At 39.3% G+C, this 19466-nt stretch overlaps 1 protein-coding gene across 5 annotated transcripts in view; it reads left to right on the top strand.

Annotated features, from left to right (window-relative positions):
- sestd1 (SEC14 and spectrin domains 1) overlaps positions 1-19466 on the top strand; it is a 131693-nt gene that overhangs the window by 96977 nt on the left and 15250 nt on the right. For all 5 annotated transcript variants that reach the window (XM_060827962.1, XM_060827961.1, XM_060827964.1 and 2 more), the window contains 4 exons: positions 4359-4553; positions 6197-6311; positions 11048-11207; positions 19352-19433. In XM_060827962.1, coding sequence (XP_060683945.1) covers positions 4359-4553; positions 6197-6311; positions 11048-11207; positions 19352-19433 — 552 coding nt within the window. The remainder of the gene's footprint in view (positions 1-4358; positions 4554-6196; positions 6312-11047; positions 11208-19351; positions 19434-19466) is intronic.

The following is a 19466-nucleotide window of genomic DNA, read 5'->3' as shown; positions in this document are numbered from 1 at the left end:
AGCTGCACACATCCAAGCAAGTGAGAAGTATTCTATCGCACTCCTGACTTGTGCCATGTAGGTGGCAGATAGATTTAGATTACTTACTTACAGTGTGGAAACAGGCCCTTCGGCCAAACAAGTCCACACCGACCCTTAGAAGAGCAACCCACCCAGACCCATTCCCCTACATGTACCCCTTCACCTAACACTACGGACAATTTAACATGGCCAATTCACCTAACGTGCACGTTTTTGGACTGTGGGAAAAAACCGGAGCACCCGGAGGGAGCCCACGCAGACACTGGGAGAATGTGGAAATTCCACACTGACAGTTGCCTGAGTTGGGAATTGAACCCGGGTCTCTGGCGCTGTGAGGCAGCAGTGCTAACCACTGGGCCACTGTGGCTTTGGACAAATTAGTGTTGAGTCACTCATTGTTGAATTCCTAATCTCTATACAATGTAGATGAGAAAATGGGTTATGAATAATAAGTTTGTGGATGCACAAAGATTGGCCAGATGGTTGACAGTGAGGAAGAAGATCTTGGGTTAAAGGAGAATTTGGATGGATCGGTCTGATGGGCAAATCAGTACCAGATGAAAGTTAACACTAGTAGATGTGAGGTAGTGCACTTGGAAGAAGATAACAAGACAAGGGAATACTCATTGAATGGCAGGACACTCAGAAGCTCAAAGTTTCACCCAGATTGCTTCATTTTTAGGTATTCCTGGTGCTGCTCCTGACATATCCAGCAGTACTCTTCATTGAAACAATTTTGATTATTATGCCCGCTGGCATTTTATTTTGGAGGAAGATATTTGATGGAATATACCAGACCATAGGCTTAGAGATTGTAGTTGAATATAATTCTGCTGCTGATGATGATGACAGCATCTCATGGTTGCCTAGTTTTGAGTTGCTAGATCTGTTTGAAAGCTACCCCATTTAGCCCAATGATTGTGCCACATAACATGATGGAGTATATCCTCAATGTGAAGACAGAGTACACTCAGTGTTTCCTCTAACTGCTATTTAACATGGAGTGGTACTGATTCATAAACAGAGGTGGGTAGCTAATTGCAGGAGGTTTCCTCATCTATGTCAGTAGAAAACTCATATCTGTCTCAAAATGGTAACCCCTAATTTTAAACTTTGACCCCTGGTTCTGGGCTTACTTTCCATATCCACCTTATTAAGGCAGTTCAGGATCTTGTAACCTTCAATCAAGTCACGTAACTCTGCATTCCGATTGAAGCATGTAGAGTCTTATCTTAACTCCTCATAAGACAACTTGCTCATTCCAGTCAATTTGCCTCCTCTGAACCGCCTCCCAACGTCTTTCCTTTAATAATGAGACTAAAACTGTACATAGCTTGCAAGATGCCATGTCACTCTTGCCCTATATAACTAAAACGTAATAACCATATTTTAATTTTGTATAGTTTCTCTTGAAGTAAAGGATATCATTAGCCACATTAGTTACTTTCTGTACATGCATACTAACATTGAGACTCATACACCAGGGCTACTAATTCCCTTTGTACCACAGAATTCAGCAGTTTTTCAACATTTAAGTAATACTTGCTTTTTATTCTTCCTGCCAAAGTGAACAAGTTCACATTTTCCCACAATGCACTCGCCTGATTTTTGCTCACTCATCTTAAGTCTGTCACAACATACTTTCCTACCTATCTTTATTTCATCTGTAAATTTAGCTATCATGTCTTTGCTCCTCTCATATTAAGTCATTATTATACATTGTAGAAAACTGAGCTTTAGCACAGACCACTAAGGGACTCTGCTGGTCATATCCTGCCAACCAGAAAAAGTGTGCGCATACCTGTTTGCTACCAACCATACCTCCTCCTATCCATACTAAAACATTGTCCCCTACACCATGAGCTCCTACCTTGTGCAATAGACTTTAATGTGGCACCTCGGTAAATGTTTTCTGGAAATCTAAGCACACTGTCTACAGGCTCTCCTACATCCAAATGCATGTTGCTCCTTCAAGAACTCCACTAAATTAGTTAAACATGATTCCCCCTATAGGGAATCATGCCAACTCTTCCTTATCACTCAGTTTTTTCCAAGTGCCCAGCTATTACTTCTTTAATGATTCTAATACCTTTCTAACAATTATAACACCTTGCCATGACAGATGTCAAGCTAATTGGCCTATAGATTTCTGTTTTCTGTTGTATAATTTCTTGAATAGAGGAGTTATATTTGCCATTTTACAGTCAACTGAAAACTTAGTCTAGCAAATTTCATAAAAGTCGACATTAACACATCTTCTAATTCATTAGCACCTCTCCTTAAGGCCTGACGATAAACTCCATCAGTACCTGGGTCTTATCAGTTCCATCAGGTTACTCAATACTGCTTCCCCAATGATTTGTAATTTCACCAACTTTCCTCTTTTCCTTTCTTCTCTTGATTAACAGTTATTGCTGACTTTTTAAAATCCTCTGTATGGAATTCAGAAGCAAAATATTTGTTTATTTCATCTGTCATTTCCTTTATTACCTACTATTAATCCCCATTCTTACTCTAAATACCTGTTGAATCTTTTCACAGAATTGTTGTTGGCGTTTGTTCTTAAATGATCATCATGACTGTTATTTTTCTGCACTTTTCCTGTGACCCTGTTTTTTATTAGTTCTGATTAAGTAAACATCCAATGCTTTCTTGAATGTTGTGAATGACGTTTTCTTCACCACATTTCCGGGCGGAACTATAGACAGTACCCCAGCTGATATCTAACTCGTGTCTTCTACAGCTTCAGCACAACGTCCCAGCTTTTGTACTCAATGACATTATTAGCAAAGTGCAGAATACAGTTTGCTTTATTAGCTACTCAGCATCTGTCCTATTACCTTTTATAACTTATGCCCATTTACTATCTGGTTTCTCCTGTTCTTGTACGTTAGACTTGTACATTTTAATCTACATTCCCTCCATATTTTTTCTGCCAGAATGTCTCACTTCTCCAAATTGAACTTCACCTATCTGTCCAGTCTACCAACTTGGCAAAGTCCTTTTGAAATTCTTTATTGTGCTTCACAGAGCTTACAATACCTAATTAACTCACATTTGACCTTTTCTAAACCCAGTTATTGTTTTGAAACATCGCCATTAGCAGAGTTAAACTGACTGGTCTGTAACAGCTAGGTTTATCCTGACAACCTTTATTGCAGTTCTCCAGTCCCCTAGCACCAGCCCCCAAGTCTAATAACATTGCAAGTTTATGGCCCAATTGCAATTTCCATTGACTCTTTCTTTCAATATCTTGGATGTAATTAGTTCTTGAGTGGTTAATTAACAACCCACATAAGGGTCTCTTTAGACCTTCATTTGGCCTGCTGAGTTGGAGATGCATCTCAATGTGTCCCAAAATCTGGGAGTGATCAGACGCGAGGGCAGAGTTGGCTTCTGACAGCCATTCCCTGGCCTTGCCTCTTTTTGCCAAAACCAGATCCTGTAATTTTCTTCCAACTTTGAAAAGAACTGAATTTGTTTTCTGTTGTAGGACTTCTGGGCCAGCAACCTCAGCCTCTGAAGTGGCACTGCTACTTGCACTGGCTACTGGTCTATTACTGGCTGGCAATTTCGGCGGCAAGGCACATTGCTGTTCCAGGAAGTGATGTGTATGTGAAAGCCCCACTAGGTGACCACTTAACTGCCTGATATCCTGCCGTGCCATCATCAGCCTTTCTCTGGTAGTAGGATGTTCCACACGCACTGACATCTGCACCATACTTTAATTCAAAAATAGAAAATGCTAGCCATTGTTTGTCACAACTCTGATATAAGGTGTTTGATAAAAGAACTTGAACTTGAACTTGATTTGAGGAATAATTTTGAGCTCAACAAATGTTTGAAATGCACTGTCTGATAGGTTGGCAGTGGTTACAGATTCAATAGTAGACTTAAAAAGAAAATCGGATAAATTGGATCTTCGATGAGAAAAAAAGCAGGGAAATGGTCAAAGAGAATTAAATTGGGACAATTGGATTGTGTTTTGAAAGAGGTAACACAGATTGAATGGGCTAAGTGCTTCCTGTGCTGAATTAATTTATGATTCTTTCATTTTGTTCAAGTTGTCTGCAAAACATGTAGTGATTAAGGAGAATTGACAGAATAGTTAGTTCGTTTATGAATCCTCAGTTAAAGGTATGTGATACTGCAGGCCACCTGAATTTGCTTTACTGTGATATCAAACTTGAGATTTATGCAACATTTCTATATTTGGACTATGCATAGCCAATACCTATAGTATATTATAGAAAATGGTTGTGGCTCAGAATGAAGAGAATTTCTGAATTTAGGATCTATGTTTCTTATTGTACTTTTATTTCTTGCCTTATTTGCAGGAATGGTTTGCAGTATATGTGGAACTTAACCAGCAGATTGCAGCACTGTTGAATGCTGGAGATGAGGAGGATTTGCTTGAACTAAAAGCCCTTCAACAACAGCTTAGTGATGTTTGCTATCGCCAGGCCAGCCAACTAGAATTCAGACAGAATGTGCTGCAGACAGCCCTTGAATTCCATGGTATTGCTCAGGATGTAAGTTATTTTTTAATAAAACTAGCTTTCACATTTCAGAAACTGATAACCATTAAGTAAGTGTTTTTTGATCTCTTGATTTATCATTGAAAGAAGTGTGATTAATTCTAATAAATATGATGTTGTCTACTAAACACAAATGGACAAAAAGCAGCAGGTTAACTGCGATGTAATGGAAATGTCACATTGCCATATAGTAACATCAAGGACACAGCTAAACAATTATACTTGTAGCAGAAGTGTACTTGTCTGAGTTTGAACAAAGGAAGATATAAGCTTTAAATGAAATACATAAATTTCCCTTTCTCTGGATAGGTGATACTGGATAGGTAAGCGAGCTATCATATTCTCTTATCTGGGTAATTCTCCTTTATATAGCCCTCATCTTCAATTCTTTAAATCCAAGAAATGAAAACTTGAAAGGATTTTGTGGATAGCTGAATTAACCATTCACTTGTGACTAGACCATGTGAACCTCTGTTAGGGCTCCACTATCACCTTTTTCCAGGAATATCCTGGAATGAAAAGATAAGCCTGCTTTTTTTTAAAATACAGGAATCTGTCATGTTAAACTTCTCTTCCCAATTTCCTCCACCCTCACCTCCAACAAGTGCCAAGAGCTCATACACTACGTGTCACTAAAATTCAGACAAACTGCTCAGCTGTCTCTGCCACATCCCTCCTTTCCACTAGCTAATCAACCCAAACCACATCTAAAGTTTCACCCTGACATAACCCTCAACTTGTTTTTTTCCCTAGTTTCCTCAACCCTAATTCTAAAAGAAAATTGACCAACTAAACATCCTTTCCTGCTCCCTCAATCTCTAAGGTATCTGTGCTCATCCGATTTTGCTCTCTTTTTAATTTTAATTTCTCTAGTATTGGTTGTGCCTTCAGTGGTCAGTGCCATAAGCTCTGGAGTTGTTCTCTCCACCTCATCGTTTCTCTTGCCTCCATAATTCATTCCTTAAAACGTATCTCTTCCTCTCCCAGCCTTTGGTTATCTGACTTAATATTGCTAAGTATCGTATTTTGTCTTATAATGCTTCTATGACGTGCTTTGGTGCATTTTATTACCTTAAATGTTCTATTTAACAAGTTGTTAATTAGAAAAGGGTGGTCATGTGATAAAATCACTTCAACACTATTTGAAACACTAGTGCTTGTATTTTACATAACTGTATATAAAGCACTAATGATTGGAAGATTTCATGTTGGAGAATCCAACAACATTTGCAGAATCATAAAAGGAAGCATCCAAGCATTTCCAACACCATGTCACTTAACTCCAAAAAATAACTAGTGCAAGAGTGTTCGTTCACTCGCGTTACTGTTACATGAACTTGGAATTCATGGTGTCTGTGATTGTTGCCACATCTGACTCTTCACTTGCTACTGCAAAGTCGCCAGGCTTGTATTCCTGAAATGCCCATGTAGCAGTATAGTTACTATTACAGCATTTGGTCTGTAAAGATAATGCATAAGAATTTCTTTAGTTGTTACAATCTATTTTACTTCAATAATTCTTTTTCAAATATTGACCCATTTATTTTAAAATTCAAATTAATAGAAATTGTGAACAATTAATACTATATATTTGTGCAGACTTGAAAAATTGAATCTTGTGAATGGATCTTTCACAGTTGTCCCAGCAGCTGGATGGATTACTTGGGATGCTTTGTGCTGATGTGGCACCAGCTGATGGAACTGCCATTCAACAAACATTAAAACTTTTAGAAGAGAAGCTAAAGAGTGTTGGTAAGTGGGAGAAACATGTATTATTGTGCATGCAAATGAATGAAGATATGAACTTCCAGCAGACCAGCATTGATCATGGCAGCATTAAATTGTGAGAAGAGTCTGCTGAACCCTCTTTGGTTTTGTGTTTACAACAATCAAGGTAATAAAGTAATGATATGAGTAAAAATAAAGATTGTTAGGAGCTGTAAGTGGAATTTCAGGAGGGCAATATTATCCACACCCGAAGATGCTTTTATAAACTTTAAATATGTTCCATTAATGAAAATATATATGGAACATGGTTTAGTTTTTGAAAATCACATTTTTACATGAAAGTAAATAGTTAGGAAAGTAAGAGGCAGATGAGGAATGGCAAGGGGCGGATACCAAGTATTAAAGTGTTTGAAGTTGAGATTGAGCAAATTCTCAACTGAAGTGATATTCATGTGTCTCACACCAGGCTACATTTAAATTTACACTTGTAATTTATATTAGTAAACTCAACATTCCATCTGCATAAACATAACACAAAAAATCTTTTTATGAACAATTTTTAAACCGTTTTTTGATAGAACGTTAGTACAAAATAATTATTTCAGTTTATTCCTCCCATCTTTTGTGGTTAATGCTGAGTAGGTGATATGAATTAATTGAAAAGATTATGAAGAAGTCATCATACAGGATTAGTACTTGAATTCCAGCTATCCCCACTTATTCAGTCACATTGATATTTAAATTAAAATTGTAGGGTTTTATTTAAATTATGAAGGAAATTCATGTGTGTGATTTTCTTTGGTTATGTTACAGTTTTAACATATGTGATGATATATCCACCACTGTAAATTGAACAAAGGGTTTTAAACAATATTTTGCATTTTAAATGTGTCAATATTGTATGATTCAGAATAATGTATAAGGAAACCTGTCTGTATTATATTCAGTGAAATGGGGAATTTTTGTAATGCATTAGTGATTTTTAAAGTTTCCATTCAAGAGTGAAGTAACCAAAATTCTCATTACATTTTATATTGGAATCCAAAGATTCAAATGCGGTTGCAAGAGTCTGGGAGCATTAGGGAGAAGAGATTTGGAATTCAGGGATATGAGGAAGGTTAACAGGAATCTTTGGTGAATATCACATAAATTATTTCTCTCTGACTTTTAGCCATTAACAGCTCTGTTAGCTATTTCAGTTCCCCACTCCCTACTGTGAACACATGTGGAAGCAAGGCATGGATAATGAAACAAGATGGAAATCTCTGAAGGAGTGAAGAAAGGCTTGTCAGTTGTGTGTTGAAGAAGGGAATTAGAGAGACAGTGGAGTTTAGAAAAGGGGTCCAGTTGGCTGAAAGTGTGGCTGCCAAGGGTAGGTGAAAGAGAGAGGTGGAAGCATAATAAGCCAGAACAGCTACATTATTCCGAAAAGGTGGTTAAGAAAATGGACATGCTATGGAAGGATATAAACGTGAAGTTGATGCCTTTATTTTGAGATGTTGAACTTCAGGTGGCACTAAAGGGTAATGCGGACAGTGGAAATATGTGAGGTGATCTAGATATGAGATATGAGTTAGGATATGGATATAAGAATTTTGGATGTGTTGAAGAATGGAATCTGGTCAGCTGAATGCTGGAGTAATTTGATTTGAGTGATCAAGTTGAATGAGAGTTTCAGCAGATGGTTAAGACATGGAGGAGTAGTCCTTGTTATGCAAATGAGAATGGGAGTCTTTGTGACTGAGAGGTTAAGTAATCAGGAGCAGAAACAGAAATTGCTGGAGAAATTTGCAGATCTGACAGCATCTGTGAAGAGAAAGTAGAATTAACATTCGGGGTGCAGTGACCCTTCTTCAGAACTGATAGCTAGGAAGGTATGCTGAAATCAAGGGTGGGGGGGGGGGAGGGGGAAGGTGGGTGGGAGGGAGGAGTAAGTGGATAGGTGGAGATGGATCTCGGAGAGAGAGAGAGAGAAAGACAGTTATGCAGAAAAAGAGATATAGAATCCCTGACAGTGTGAAAGTAAACTATTCAGCCTATTGACTCCACACCAACTCTCCAATCAGCATCCTACCCAAACCACCCCCTTAACCTATCCCTGTAATCTTGCATTTCCCATAGCTAATCCACCTCGTCTGCACATCCCTAAACATGACGGGCAATTTAACATAGCCAATCAAACTAATCTGCACATCCTTGGACTGTGGGAGGAAACTCACACACAGATAGGAGGAATGTGCAAAATCCACATAGACAGTTGCCCGAGGATGGAATTGAACCCAGATTTCTGGCCCTATGAGGCAGCAGAGCTGACCACTGAGTCATCATGCTACCTGGGCCAGAGACGGATAATGGTAAGTTTGGGAGAAAGTAAATCTGATAATGGAGACTAAAAGTAGTTGAAAATCTGCTGGCTATACTGAAAGCATCCATGTTATAAAAGGGCCTGGAGTGTGGGGCTGGGTAAAAGGCAAAGAACCCTGAACACTTTCCTCTAAAATTTTTGAACTTGATACTGAGTTGGATGGTGCCAAGGCAAAAAATAAGATGCTGTTCTTCTAGCTTGCTGTAAGCCTTGCTGGAGTACTGTAGCAAGCCTGAGACGGAAGTATTGGCATGGTACATGGTAGTCTGTTGAAGAGAAGGCAACAGCAAGCTCAGGGTCATTGTTGCAGACAGAACATGGATACTCCGCAAAGTGGTTGCTCAGTCTGTATTTCGTCTCCTCAATGTAGAGAAGACCACATTGTGAGCAGCAAATACAGTAGACAGGGTGAAGTGTAAGTAAATTGCTGCTTCACTTGGAAGGTATTTCTGGGACTTTGGATAGTGAGTAGGGATGATGTAAAGAGGCAGATGTTACATGGGAAGGTGCTGCGGCGATGTGGGGTGGTGTTGGAAGTGGAAGAGGAATGAACCAAGGTCTCTGGGAAGAAATGGTTTCTGCAGAAGGCTGATGAAAGGGAAGAGAAGAACATATGTCTGCTCTTGGCATCCTGCTGGAGGTGATAGAAATGGCAGCTTTCATCCTTTGGATGCAGATGCTAGTAGAGCGGAAAGTGAGGACCAGGGGTACCCTATCAATACTGTGGGAGAGAAAAGAAGGGATGAGGGCAGAAGTGTGGGGAATGGGATGGACATGCCGGAGAGTCCTGCCAACCACAGTGGTGGGGAATGCTTGGTTGAGGAAAAAGGTGGACATATCTGAGGCTCCCCTGCAGAAGCTAAAGACAAAAAAGTGTAGATGCTGGAATCCAAGGCAGAAAAACAGGCAGGAGGCAGAGACATCAACGTTTCGGGTGTAACCGTTCTTCAGGACTGAAGAATGGTTACACCAGAAAAGCTGACTTCTCCACCTCCTGATGCTGCATGGCTTGCTGTGTTCCTTCCATTCTCCTGCTTTTCTCCCCTGCAGAAGTTTGCATCATCAGAACAGATGCATGTAGATGGAAAACTGGGAGAATGGAATCGCAACTTTTCAGGAAGCAGGGTGTGAGGATGTATAGTCAAGGTAACTATGGGAGTTGGTGGGTTTATAGTGGTTATTAGTGGCCAGCCTCTCCACAGAAATGAAAACATAGAAGTCAAGGAAGAGAAGGGAGGAATCAGAGATGGAACAGGTGAAATTGGAAGCATTGAAGATATCATTGATGCATGGAGAAAGAGTTGTGGGTGAGGGCCAGAGTGGGATTGGAAAAGGGAATGTTCCTTGAACCCCACAAGAGATGGGAGTAGCTAGGGCCCAGGCAGAACCCATGGCCACACCTTTAATCTGAAGAAAGTGAGAGGAGTTGAATGTGAAGTTGTCTAAATGAGGATCAGAAGTTTTGTTTGAGGTCAGTTAAGATACCAGAACTGAGATCAGACTGACAATGAAACAGGATGGAATAGTGTCCATAATAGAGTTTGTGCCACAACTGGATATGAGGGCTCCTGTTTTAATAATGTTTAGGTGGAAAATTGCAGCCAGTTGTCCATTAAATTCCATTTATCATTCCAATTTATGTATAATCCTTGGGAATTGTTTTAACTAATGGCATGAAATGGGCAACATCAGATTAGTTACCCATTATACAATCCACCCAATGTTCTTCTACATGGAAGTAAATGAAAAGGAAAATCTAGCATGATGTCTTAATGAGCTGCTGATTTTATGGTGCCCATTTTACACTATTATTTACTCTGAAATGAGAGTTCTGCTATAGAGTCAGAGCTTATTGCTTTTGACCTGCCAGTTGATTCTTGTACTGCATTGCAATAATAGCAGAGAAACTGATCTTCAACCAAAAGAGAAAATGCTGGAAAATCTCAGCAGGTCTGGCAGCATCTGTAAGGAGAGAAAAGAGCTGACGTTTGAGTCTAACTGACCCTTTGTCAAAGCTAAAAAAGGGGGAGAAATAGAGAGGTATTTATACTAGGCTGGGAGAAGGTGAGTCATGGCTCCAGAAGCAAAGGTAGCAATAAAGAGGTGATAATGACAGTGCATAGAGAGATTATAGGGAGATTAGGAGCTGTGAATGACTAAGGCTGAAGCCAGTGCTATGTGACAAAATATTGGGGGGATGGGTGAAGCAGAGGTCAAATGGAAAACCAGGGAGAAGGGTAGCAAAAGGCGAAGAGGAGAGGAAAAAGGTAATGAGAGAGTGGGGAGCGAGAGAAAGAGAGACAATCAAGAAATAAGAGGTACAGAACAGTGAAAAAATATTAAAAAGATAAATAAAATAAATGAAAATTGACCTTCAATAATTTTTGTTTTATAGATACTGCTTTACAGAATTTACAGGAAAAAGGTCAAGGTCTTTTAGACCAAATGACATCCCAGGCTCCATGGACATTTGGAAAAGATGTTTCCATTGAAAATAAAGACAACATAGAACATATTCAAGGACTTATGGAAGATATGCAACTTCGGAAACAAAGGTAAAAATTAAAATTTGTTGCAATGATAACTTGTGAAGTTCCTGAACTAGGATTGTTAATTCGATCCAAACAGCTTAAAAAGAAAACCAACTGTTTACATGATATTAAGATAACATATTAAGTATATTTAAAGATAATTAAGTATAATTATCCTTTTGAATTGTTAACATTTTGTGTTGAAGATCACATGAGAAATACCTTTTTCAAGAAAGTTTAAAAGAATTGGATTTTTACTTTGTTGTCATGTCTCAGCAACATTAAAGGTGCTTCAAATACAAAGTAAATTATGTTTATAAAAATGCTGTTTAGAAATTGCTTTCATTGCTTTTCATAGCTGTTTACATTTAAAATGAACATAAAACATAATATCCCAACTAATAATGCTGCTTGAATCAGATCCCTGAATGAGTATCCCTAGCTTTTTAGACTAAAAGTTTTATTGTTGCAATTTGTTTACTGTAGTGGTCAGTGTCTGAACATATTCACAAGAGACTGCTAATGTACATTTAAGAAAAGAGCATAAAAGTTTATTACACAAAAGAAAAAAAAGTCTACCTTGCATTACATAAGAAACAGCCTTAATACAAATGTCAGAAATTGAGATTCAACACGTTTAGCATCAAAACAACCTTGAATATGCTCTAACCTCAGAAATGGGTTACTCTACTTTTGAAGTTCTTTTATTCAATGGTCAGAGCTGTACCATTGCATATTCACTCGATGTTATCTTCTTTCCTTAACAACTCTTCACAAGAAACTTAAACAAACTACGAACACAACTCACTTAGTCCCTAGCGTATGTTCTCTCAACTTGTACATTCAACATTCTCTTGTAAGATGTCTTCTCTTTGATAATGTTAAGCCTTCTGTGTTTTTTTGGAGATTTCCTCTTACTAACTTGTAAGCCATTCAGGACTTCCTTTCTTCTGCCCTGATTGTTTTGGAGACTGCACTGCTGATGTTAAAAGGCTTTTCCTCTCTGAATGACCACTTTTCTCTGCAGACTCTCTAATCTTCTAGATAATTCTCACCTTCAAAAGGAAAATTGTTTCTATCTCTGTCTTCCTGTGTCATATGGCACTTGGATGTTGGCCATTTTTGTTCTGTTTAGTTCTTCTTTTCTAAAGCAGAAGTTACTCATTTTGAGAATTTTTAAAGCTTCATTTAAATACATGTAAATAAACTTCAACTAGTCCATCACTGCATTCAGTTCTCAAAATCTGAAATAACATTAAAATGAAGTTTTCTCCTCCTTAACACAATAAAGAAGTACAAATCAAACTTGACGGTAGATATGGTTATATCCACTTTAGGACCCAATATTCCAAATTATGCTAATTTATCATGAACTTTCACAGAAGGATATTTTGGAGGTGACCACATGTTGGTCAAAAAAAGATAAGTTTTATGAAAGATGTTGAAAACTATACCATATAGGAACAGAATTAGGCCATTTGGCCCATTTGAGTCTGCTCTGCTATTTGATCATGACTGTTATGTTTCTCAACCCCATTCTCCTGCCTTCTGTCCAGACCTTTTGATCCTCTTAGTAATCAAGAACCTATCTATCCCGATCCTAAATATACTGAATAAACTTTGTCTCCACAGCCTTCTGTGACAATGAGTTCTGCAGATTTGCCACTCTGTGTAGCTGAAGAAATTCCTCCTCATTTTATTTCTAAAGAGTTGTCCCTTCACTCTGAGGCTATGCATTGTACTCTTAATCTCTCCTAACAACTTCTTGACATCCTCTCAAATTAAGCGTCTCAGTATTCTGTAAATTTCAGTCCAATCCCCCCCGCATCCCTCTAAACTCTATTGAACACTGAGTCTTCAACCACTTCTAATGTAACAAGCCCTTCATCCCTGGGATCATTCTTGTGAGCTTCCTCTGGACAGTCTCCAAGGTCTTCCTTATCTAAAGGGGCCCAGACTGCTCCCAATGCAATCTGACTAGTGCCTGAACAGAGGCACTAGAGCAGGAGTCTAGAAGTCTGCGGGGAAGGTGGGTGCAACATGTGAGCCTGGATGGCGATTGGCGCATAGATCTCCCAGTGCTGGAGAGAGGTTGAGCCTAGCATGGGAAAGATTGAGCCCTCGTGGGGAGTAGAGGCCCTTGAGGGGAAAGCCCAGTGTGGAGCGACTACAGGCCCATAATTAAAGAATGACTGTAATTTTCAACTTAACTTTATTTCTTTATTTACTACTTTATACTGAGAAGAACTGTAATGTACTTTTAACTTTTTTTTATTTTTGTACTTGTATCTAAGGATCTTGTACTTAGGTACCTTGTGCCTCCTCCAGGAGTGGTGACTTTGTACATTTTTCATTTGTGCTCCTGGATCCCTGTACTTGAGTATATGTGAAAATAAAACCTAATTCCTACACAAAAAAAACAAAGAACTGTGGATGCTGGAAATCAGAAACAAAATCAGAAATTGTTAGAAAAACTTAGCATGTGGAGACAAAACCAAGTTAACGTTTCAGTTCTTCAGCAATCTCTGATTTTGTTTCTGACCAGTGCCTTATACAGCCTAAGTGGTACAATCCTGCTCTTGTATTCTAAACTCTTGAAATGAATGCTATCATTGTATTTGTATTCCTAACTGTCAACTGAACCTGCATGTTAATCTTAAGAGGACCCTGAAAGAGTTTTCCTAAGTCCCTTTGTGCTTGAGATTTCCAAAGCTTGTATCTATTTCTTCTTCCCATCGACATGCACAACCTCAGGTGTTCTCACATTGTATTTCATGTGTCACTTCTTTGTCCACACGCCTAGTCTATCCATGTCCTTCTGTACTCTCCCTGCCTCCTCAATGCTATCTGTCCCTTCACCTATCTTTATGTCATCTTCAAACTTAGCAACGATGCCCTCAATTCCTTTGTTCAGATTTTTATGTATATTGTGACTGACTGTGGTCCCAACATTGACCCCTGCGGAACACCACTAGTCATCGGCTTGAGAGAGCGAAGATGGAGAACATATTTGTGGAAATGGCCATATATGAAGAGACTGAAGATCTAACTGTAAACAAGGATATCAAAGACTAGTTGAGCAGGTTGACAGCTTTGGGAGTATTATGAAGGGTCAAAAATCAGGTAGTTGGCTGCTTGAAATTGCGTTTGTAAGTAATATGGGGGCAAAGGTTTATCTGGATTAATGCAATAAAATGTATGTCCAGAAGGGCTAGGGGAGTAAGGGTGGTGAAAGATGCAAACAGATGTGACTTTTAGCCTTGAGGTCTGGAGTTCCCTCACCGAACAACTGCCTTTCTTACTCTGTCTTTTTAAGACCTATCTCTTTAATCAAGCTTTTTGTCACCAGTCCTAAGATTTCCTAAGTTGGCTTTTTTTTTGCAAGAGTACTTGAGTAAAAAAAGTAAAAAGGCTGTATAGGGCCTTGGTGAGATTGTACCTGAAGTATTCTGTACTGCTGTGGTCTCCTTAACTAGGAAGGATGTAGTGTCCGTATAAGGAGTGCAGTAAGCTCATCAAATTAATCTCTAGAATAGCTGGATTGTCTTATGAGGAAAGATTGAGAAAACTGAGCTTTAATTCTCCAAAGTTTCTAAGTATAAGTGGTAATCTCATTGAAGCATACAAAACTCTTAAATGACTCGATAAGAGTATGTACAGGGATGTTTCACTGGTGAGGAAGTCTGGATCTGGGACACACAGTATTAGAATAAGAGTTAGAACATTTAGGACTGAAGTAAAGAGGAATTTCTTTATTCAGACAGTGATGAATATGTAAAATGCTATACCCCAGAGCATTCTGTTCGAGCCTGGAGACTTTCAAACATTGAATATTTTCAAGCTGATAGATTTGGAGAAATTAGTGATATGGATAGCATGGGAAAATTACGTTGAAATGGAAAATAAGCCATGACCAAGTTCAATGGTAGAGCAGGCTCAAGGGGCAAAATAATCTATTCTTAGAAAGATTTCAGATTTAATTCCAAAATTATTAATTTTTCATGAATTAAACCAGTATGCATATCAGGATCCCTTACTTGCTATCTCAGCACTCTCATTTTGCACCCACTTGGATGAACTCATCATTTCTCCTTTGCCTTGCCTTTTATTGTTTGTTCCATCATTCAGAACTGGAAAATTCACAGATCAGTCAGAGACCTTGTCACTCATCAGTCAGGGCTGTCCGTCTATTTTGGTCGGAGAAATGCTGTCTTTTTTTCAGTGCATAGTCTCTCTGAAGCCAGAGGTTAACCTGTTGGCATACCGGGCATACCGATCAATGTATGTGAAGCCTTCTCACAGCTCAGGAGAAATGTTGGACAGGCTATGATTTGTCATAGGGGTCACGTCGATGAAAGTCGAAGGGGATTATTAGGGGCTACTGCTGAGGCAAGGAAATTGGGAAAAATATGTTCTGGGGATTTGAGGCAATATGCTGAGATGCAGAGAGGACAATAATTGTGAAGGGGTATGATGGTGGTTGCTGTGGCGGGGGGCATGGTCACTACAAATCTGAGATTGGCAGGGGCACAGTGCAGCACGATGATTGGCATGGCTAAACTTTTGGATCAGACCTCAGTTGATAATGTTAGAAGGTGAAGTTTTAAAGAAAGAGATGTCTGAGAACGTATGCAGGTTGTGTATTGATGGGCTTGATCAGGGCCCAAGGAAGGAAGGAACATGGTGGTTTGAAGGGACCAATTGGTTGAGGATGCCACTGTGCCAAGAACAACCTGTATTGCCTTGCATGCTCACGTCGATTATAAATCCACAATAGTATTAGAAAATGGCTATAACCACATCCAGCTGAGCGGAGTAAGTGTTTTATTCTATCTGAGCATACTGGCTTTACTTGTGAGCAAAGTGAATCCATTCAAGAGGTAATTGGATTAACCAGGCACTTGCACTGCAGAGCTTGAAGTCATCTGTAATTATAGCACCTTGTATGTGAGATGCATGCCATGTGGGATACAATTACTGGTCGCAAGCAATTTTGTCCATGTCAATGGTCATTTCTGATTGATTATAGTTATTGCTGTGAGGCAGAAATTATCATAGGCAAGCTTAACAGTGGCACCTGTGGAGCACAATTCACAAAGGTAATCCAAGATCCCATGGACTGAAAAAGGGTCTGGAGCTGTTTTCCTTTAACTTTAAATTGTAAATATTCACTAACATGCTCTTCTATGCATTTCTTGGGTGATATATGAGTTGAAGGAGGGGAAGTAAGGTATCAGTAATCATACAATACTTACAATCTTCTACTGCATTTGCACAATGTCAGATGACCATGTGGAAGCATCCCATGGCCGTCCTCAGAATCATAGAGTTAAACAGCATGGAAGCAGGCCCTTCGGCCCACCATTTCTATGCTGGCCAACAAACTCAAAACTACACTAATCCCATTTACCTACACTTGGTCCTATTATGACCTGCATTTTAAATGCTCATCCCGAAGCTTCTTAAAAATTGCAAGAATACCTGCATCAACCATCCTCTCAGGCAGCAAACTTCATGTTTCTGCCAGCCTCTGAGTGAATAATGTTTTCCTTAGAACCCCTTTACATCACTTACTCCTCACCTAAAAAAGTATTCCCTCTGGTTTTAGATATGTCTGCCATAGAGAAACAACTCTCATGATCCACTCTATCTGTGCCTCTCAAAGTTTGTACACATCAATCACTTCACCTCTCAGCCTCCTCTGGTCCAAGGAAAACAAATCCAGCTTGTCCAGTCTCTTCTCATGAAGCTTTCATCCTAGGCACCATCCTTATGAATCTTCCCTGCACCTTCTCCAGTGCAATCGCATCATTCTGATTAGTGTGGTGACCAGAACTACACACAGTATTTCATCTGTGCCTAACCAATGCTCTATAAAGTTGCAACAAGTCTCATCAGAATCCCCCATGGGCACAGGTTTTCCCTCTAGAAGCTTGGATGATAACTCTGTTACAAAAGCTCGTGATTGAGGCTGAGTTAAAGACAGTGCAGCCCATTCTTCAACCAGAGCCATCATGGTACATTAGATAAGTCTGCTGAAAATGAGGTTCTTATGCTTTGGTTGAGAAGTGAGGGTTCCTGCCTTACAATTCAAACAGCATATGCTGTATAATCCTATCATGATGCGCTTGACACAACTGGAGCAAACCAAAGGAGATGTGTTGGACACTTAAGAGCTGGGAGAGCAATAGCAGTCTTCTAAGGAGAAAGATAAGGATATTAAACATGAAGAATGTCACCATCTGTATTATAGAGTTGTGCAGCGAAGGTGCGACAAACCAGTCAGGATGTAATTGGCATCCAAGTCCAATAGATGTGAGCTAGATGCAGTGAGCACTCATTATAAACTTGTTGCTGATCAAAAGGCAAGCAGTTGCCAAAAGCAAATGGAACTTTTGTTTAGTGTTATTCTTTGATTTCGAAAAATGAATATTCTCAATTATTTGAAGGATTTTTAGTGTATAATGCTCCCCTACTGAACAAAGAGAAGATATTAGGCTACACTGTGCAGTAAAGAAAGAATAGTACTCTTTTACAGTCTTCTGAGATGAGATGTTGCCAAGGACTCGGGGTAACCTGCGTAGCTTTTCTTATAGCTGCAGGATTTCCTGCTTTGTGAGGGCCAGCTCCTTTGATCTGGGCACAGTAAAGTTTTAAAATGGTGCTGGTACCAGAAATCCTGAGAGGTCCTGGCAATGTTGAGTACTTCTGCCATTGAGGAGCAGAAGATAAAATGAGCAGGGTGGCATAGAGGTGTAGTGTGTAGCTATTGAGCTGATCTCTGGAGAATAGCTTGAGAAAGCCCTCTATAAAGCTCCCCAAAATTAACCTGTAGCTAATATCCAATAGAATTCAGCCCAATATTCCAGCAGTATATAACACCAGCAAGACACACTTCATCTTCTTTTATGGGCGGCACGGTGGCACAGTGGTTAGCACTGCTGCCTCACAGCGCCTGAGACCCGGGTTCAATTCCCAACTCAGGCGACTGACTGTGTGGAGTTTGCACGTTCTCCCCGTGTCTGCGTGGGTTTCCTCCGGGTGCTCCGGTTTCCTCCCACAGTCCAAAGATGTGCGGGTCAGGTGAATTGGCCATGCTAAATTGTCCATAGTGTTAGGTAGGGGTAAATGTAGGGGTATGGGTGGGTTGCGCTTCGGCGGGTCGGTGTGGACTTGTTGGGCCGAAGGGCCTGTTTCCACACTGTAAGTCTAATCTAATCTAATGTGTGCTTTAGATAGTACCTTCCATAGCAATGACTTTTACTACTTAAAATGGCAAAGATAGCAGATACATGGGAGCACCATGCAAGTAACCTCAAAGTCACATGTCATGTTGATTTGAAGCTATAGTATCATTCCTTCACTGATACTGGGTCAAACTTTGGGAGCTCTCTTCCTAACAAAACTGTGGCTGTACGTCTACCACCTGTACTGTAGCATTTCAAGAAGGCAGCTTACCACCACCTATTCAAGAATAATTAGGGATGAGGAATCAAATGCAGGTCTAACCGGCAGCAGCTACATTTCTGAATAAATAAACTGAAATTTAGATCAACTATGATTCATAGAAAGCAATGTATTTGCTCGAAGAACTGTGAGACTCACATCTGTTCCTATATATGATGAGGGATTTCTCGTGCAGAGACTACAAATGAATGAAGGGTGGATATCATTTGGGAGCTTGGTGGGTATTGATAGACATATTGCATTGCTAAGCTAATTTCTGAAATGAAGAGTAAACGATTGGATTAAATGATTTCGTTAATTATACCAAGCTTTAAATTAGTGGTGGTGGAATTATATTTCCTAAAACTGTATTGTATTCTTTAATTGCTGAATTAATTATGTTCTCAGGATATCACATAAACATTTGTTGCAACCTGCTTATACTAGTTATTTCAAGGTTTTTTATAATCATGTACCCATTTTACAATTCAGGTTATTAATTATTTCATGTAATCTAAATTACTGGGTATTTGTTGTGCTCCCCATATAGAATTTTCCTCAGTGAGGTTTATGCATAAGAACTGCTTTGTTTTAGAAGTTTAAGTTAACTCCCAAAGAAAAATTAGATTGGAGTTTATTGTTTGAACTGCGAAACAAAGACAGGTACTCATTAACTGATCATTGACTGTTAATTTTCCTTTCCATGCTTCTGGATTTTGCAGATGTGAGGATATGGTGGATGTCCGGAGACTGAAAATGCTTCAGATGGTGCAACTTTTCAAATGTGAAGAAGATGCAGCACAGGTAAGTCACTGAATTATTTAAATTCAGAACTTA

The sequence above is a fragment of the Hemiscyllium ocellatum genome, chromosome 7, assembly GCF_020745735.1.
Source record: "Hemiscyllium ocellatum isolate sHemOce1 chromosome 7, sHemOce1.pat.X.cur, whole genome shotgun sequence".
Classification (NCBI taxonomy): domain Eukaryota; kingdom Metazoa; phylum Chordata; class Chondrichthyes; order Orectolobiformes; family Hemiscylliidae; genus Hemiscyllium; species Hemiscyllium ocellatum.
Note: the sequence above shows the minus strand (reverse complement) of the source record. Positions and strands in the feature narration are given on the sequence as shown.